At 28.4% G+C, this 5,536-nt stretch overlaps 1 protein-coding gene across 3 annotated transcripts in view; it reads right to left on the reverse strand.

Annotated features, from left to right (window-relative positions):
- Positions 1–5,536, reverse strand: part of LOC106466497 (neuron navigator 3-like) — a 143,069-nt gene that overhangs the window by 14,249 nt on the left and 123,284 nt on the right. For all 3 annotated transcript variants that reach the window (XM_022394525.1, XM_022394524.1, XM_022394523.1), the window contains 4 exons: positions 4,845–5,001; positions 2,752–2,911; positions 2,023–2,129; positions 899–988 (listed from right to left, as the gene is read on the reverse strand). In XM_022394525.1, the coding sequence (XP_022250233.1) occupies positions 899–988; positions 2,023–2,129; positions 2,752–2,911; positions 4,845–5,001 (514 nt within the window). The remainder of the gene's footprint in view (positions 1–898; positions 989–2,022; positions 2,130–2,751; positions 2,912–4,844; positions 5,002–5,536) is intronic.

Raw genomic sequence — 5,536 nt, forward strand, 5'->3', positions numbered from 1 at the left:
CTTGAAATTGTGGTTCGAAAGGAGGATATGGGGTCCTAACAATTTGAAATGGCTAAGAAAACCACAAGGGGGACATTCTGAGCTTTTGATTGGATATTCATGTCATATATATAGAAGTGTATATAAGAGAGCATTTCCAAAAACGGAAAGATGTGGGCAGGGGCCCACTGTGTTTGATTTAGTACATGAGCGATATCTTAGCAAATAGAAAAGGTAAGAGGTTCTTATTTTATATTCTAGCTTTTCAATATTGGTAATTTGAGTTCCTAATTCGTACGAAACTATAGACTTAATATTTTGACATCACAAACATTTAATTTGAACCAATGCTGCATTCAACATACCACGTGACACATAAAAATTGATGTTTAACTGCGTTTTATTAATATATATATATATATATATTAATATTAATATATATATTTATATATTTTCATATTTACCTTTAAATTAAGAAATTGAATAATGTATAATACTAAAATTTTAATTATAATCTACAATTGATACCAAACTTACTGACATAAATTCATGAAATAGTAGTTAAATAAAATTTTGAATACGAGTCAACAAACGTGATAACGTGGCCTTTCACTGATGACCCATCTGGAAAGGGTTAGTCATCTTGGCAGTCATGTGCAAATTAAGGATTTTCAGAAATATTTTTTTAAAGATGAAAAATTTCTTAATAAAATTAGACATACAACACAGTAATAATTTGTAACAAATATGGTAAATTAATTACCATGTACCTTGAAGATTATTAGAGCTAATAAAAATTCAGTTTGGATTTTATAAAATGTGATTTAACTTTAAAATATTAAATCAAAAACATTTTTTCATATCACTTAACACATTTTACACAACCATCCATAAGTTTCAAAGATAAAAAAACTGTTACCTTGAAAATTCGTTTTACAACACTGTCCATTAATTCCCACTTTGTCTTCCCACTGACTGAGAAGGCTCCAATGAGAACTTCATTGATGTTCTAGAAAGAAATTAGGCTTAAAACTTGTACAAAATAATCAAACTTAGTAATTAAGTCTAAACAACTACCTGCAGACTTATTACATACACATGAGTGTCAATAGTATGTGGCCTACTTATAAATCCCACCAGCCTTAATTAACCCAGCCAAAAGAACAAGTTTAAATAATATTCTAATATATGATTTTCATTGCCAATTATTTTTCAGTAATTTCTGTGCATATAATTATGCTTGTCTATTAAAAATGTATATACTTTAAACTGTGCATGTTCTCTTCATAAGAGAATAAAATAAAAGTTTGTTTCCTTACACTAAAAACAAAGAAGATTGTAATAATGACACAGGACTTTTTTAAATGGCATAAAAAATATGTGATAACCATTTATTACAGCCCTCTCAGTTATATGATTCAACAAATACTGATTTTCAACTAAGCTGGTACAATAAGAGTTATCTGCTATAAAGTAAAAATTTAATTTACATAGATCAGTGTTTTCCAAACTGTGTCTGGGGGGGGGGGACAACCTTTTGCCAGGAGAACCTAAAAATAACAATGAAAGAAGCAGAAAAAAACGAAAAATAAATTTTTAACACTAAATTTTCCTGCTAAGACTTAAAAAAAGAAACTACTGTATTTGCTGTTATTATCACTTGTGAAAATTATTCAGAAGGATGGGGGCCCTGAGAAAAATAATGCTGAGTTGGGGGATGCCACTACATAAAGTTTGGAAAACACTGACATCAATGATTAATACAAGTTTAAATAACATCACATAAGAAAGGAGTAGCATTTTTTATTTAATGAAGTGACTACTAACTCTGATCCACAAATAAGAGTTTTAACATATTACAACAATTTCGACGATTACAGATTTTCAACTAAGAAGTTAAACTGTATCTGTATGAATATTAAAATTACTTATTTTACAACAGTGGTTTTGTAGCTCAAAAAAGCTAATTATATTTAAATGCTTCATGAAAATACGTAAATTATTTTAAAAAAATTCATTGACAAACATTAAAAAGTACCTTACCTTATTATGTGTTTTGAATTTATTATAATCACCATGACATCCTAAGAATACGGATATGGTAACATGTTTACCATCTCGATCACTGACGGCATCACTGAGGTATAATTCTGTAGGAACAAAATTCTTTGCGGTAAAAGAAACATTAATCAAAAATATTGTCTTTTATTTGAATTTTTTGAAGTTACATGTGAGATAAAATAAAGTAGTGTTTGATCTCAAGATTTTATTAAAACAAATAAAAACTTGATTCAATTATTTTCAATATATGAGTTACAGGGAAATGGATTTTAATTTTTTTTACAATTAAGAGAAGTACGTATTTTTTATTAGGTATTGAAGTCATGTCAATCACAACTGGAATTCTAAACTTATCCATAGTTACAGATTAAAAAATACCATAAAAGACTTATCTATAATGATTTACATTCTTTACCTGTAATAAACCCATTACCCTTTAAAATATAAAACAGATTTAAGCTAAAAATGACTTTTTGATTTGCACAATAGTGCTACCATATGAACAGATGTGCCTGAGTTTTATCAAAACAGGTTAAAATATATGGATTCCATGGATTATAAATCTCTTAAACCTATTCTTCAGAATTTCAGTGCTATTTAATATACAAATATTATGGTAAGCCTGTGCTTCTAATGACATTTTTTACCTTCAAAGTTTTAAAATGGTACTGATATTAGGTTTGTTAATAAATATCCAAAACAAATTTTTACCAACACCAGGTGATCCTGAGCATTCTGAGGCACTTAATCTTTTATCAAGATTATCAGCACTATTTCTAAGAAGTAGAGAACTCTGAGAGGAAGTAAGAGACTTTGTAGATACCAGTTTCTGTAGCCGACCATTGTCTTGTTTCAAATTCATCATTTCATTCTAACCAAAATGTGGAAAATTATGAATAAATGGTCATCTCTCCTTTTTATTGATATACTTTAATTTGAGAAAATAATACAAACATTCAAAATTACAATCTCAAAACCACTGTGCATTTATTTTGTTAATTATGAATATAGTATCGAAATATTGTAATGATTTTTGAATTATATTTCATTTAGTGGTAAAACAAAAAGATATGCAATCACAAAATTGAAATATTTTTCAAACCTTTTTCAAATTAAATGAAAAAAGTCAAATATGGATTTTTAAATAAATAAAGGATAAACATCTAACATCTAAAATATATAATGTGCATACAAAAATATAAACATTAATAAAATGTAAATAAGTGTAGTATGTTTGAGCAGAGTGAGACAATGTAAAAAGTTGGTACTTGGTATACAGCAATCTTAGAAATCTTCAAGTAAAGCACATGGTATTTGTCATTCAAACATTAAAGGTGATTCCTATACTTTTAATAAACTGCAAATGAGATGATGAAATAAATATATATTTATATATCATTTTTCAAATCATAATGAAACTGATATATGATTACTCTAAAAAGTATGTCACTTCAACTGATAAAAAGTAAAAGCTCCAAACCAAAGCATATAACAATATTAAAACATTTACATCAAATAAATGATCTCTTTGTGACAGTTAGAAACTTAATACATGTACAGAAATGTAATAAGTACAGAATGTACTTTTAATTTTATATCATCTTCACAGGTATATTTTATATAAAATTAACTGTTGGATGATAGATACCTGCTATGAAATAAATATTTAATTTACTTTGACAAATAATAAAAGTTTATATAACATTACATGAGAATAATGTAAAAAATGCTACTTAATGAAATGACTATTCTATCTCTGATTCAGAAAAAATAAAAATTTTCTTATGCTGAAAATTTCTTCAAGAGCAAATAAAAGGGCCAGTGCCATATATCTTAACATACTGAAGATATTTATCTAAATTCAAAAATTAAAACGGGAATTTTCTGATAATTATAATGATATAACAGTATTCAAAAATCTCATGCTTACTTCATCTTTTACATAAATAAATTATCTATGATTGCAAGTCAAGAATGTTTCATACATTATTTTTGCTGTTAAAGAGAGTAACTTGTCACATAAATGAATGGATGACATTTGTTTCTTGCAGTTGGTAGTAAATTAGCTAAATAAAACACAACTAAAACACTCCCATTTTGCACTTTGGGAGTAAGAATTTAACACCTGATTTTTAGGATTTAATTGACTTGAAAAAGAGCTTTCTGTATCTACCTACATGCACCATTGCAAAGCTTAAATAATGTTATATTAAGTAACAATAATATTATTATTCATACTTTAACAAAATATAATTTTAGATAGTATTTTAGTTACTTTCAGTTTCTATACTAATTCAAAACTATGTGTAAATAATAGTCTGGGTCATGTATTTATTATTACCCATTATTTAAGCACAAGTAAATACAAATTACATCAAAAGAACAATTTTGGGGTAAAAAAAACCTATGATCTTCATTTTGCTTACCAAATTGTTTTAATTCTCACTTATATTATGAAGTGATTTTTCTAGAAATTTCTACCTTCTTACACCTGCACTGAAGCTTAACAAGAGTAAAAAGTAACAAATTGCTCATTATTGTCGGGTATTATACAAATACTTCTTATATGAAAGAAATATCAAACAATACATTTGCTGTGTCTTTCAATTATTACTGTAAAATAAACACTTTTAATGAAAAGACATGAAAAAATTAAAAAGCACACAATCTGGTATGAAATAAGATCAAGGAATTACTGGAATGGCAATATATGCTAACATAAAACAGTGCAATTTAAGTAATATAACATATATTTAAGTTTTAAGAGCAAACTAGAAGCAATACACTAAGTTATATTTATGTACCTGCATTTTGTTGACAGTTTCTTTTAAAGTTTCGAGTTGCTGAGCTGATGTCAGAGCTTCCAGACGAATGTCTGTGATCACCATTTCCTTTTCCCTCAATTGTTTTTTAAGTTTGTTGACAACTTCTGAAGTTCTCTCATCATTATTCTCATACAACCTGAAAAAAAAAGATATTATCACTAACACCTATGGTATATGTGTCTAGGGAATTGTATCACTAACACCTATGGTATATGTGTCTAGGGAATTGTATCACTGGCACCTGTGGTATATGTGTCTAGGGAATTGTATCACTGGCACCTGTGGTATATATGTCTAGGGAATTGTATCACTGGCACCTGCAGTATATGTGTCTAGGGAATTGTATAACTAACACCTGTGGTATATATGTCTAGGGAATTGTATCACTAACACCTGCAGTATATGTGTCTAGGGAATTGTATCACTGGCACCTGCAGTATATGTGTCTAGGGAATTGTATCACTGGCACTTGTGGTATTCATGTCTAGGGAACTGTATCACTAACACCTGTGATATATGTGTCTAGGGAATTGTATCACTGGCACCTGCAGTATATGTGTCTAGGGAATTGTATCACTGGCACCTGCAGTATATGTGTCTAGGGAATTGTATCACTAACACCTGTGGTATATGTGTCTAGGGAATTGTATCACTAACACCTGTGGTATATG

This window comes from Limulus polyphemus, unplaced genomic scaffold (genome assembly GCF_000517525.1).
Source record: "Limulus polyphemus unplaced genomic scaffold, Limulus_polyphemus-2.1.2 Scaffold2279, whole genome shotgun sequence".
NCBI classification, from domain to species: domain Eukaryota; kingdom Metazoa; phylum Arthropoda; class Merostomata; order Xiphosura; family Limulidae; genus Limulus; species Limulus polyphemus.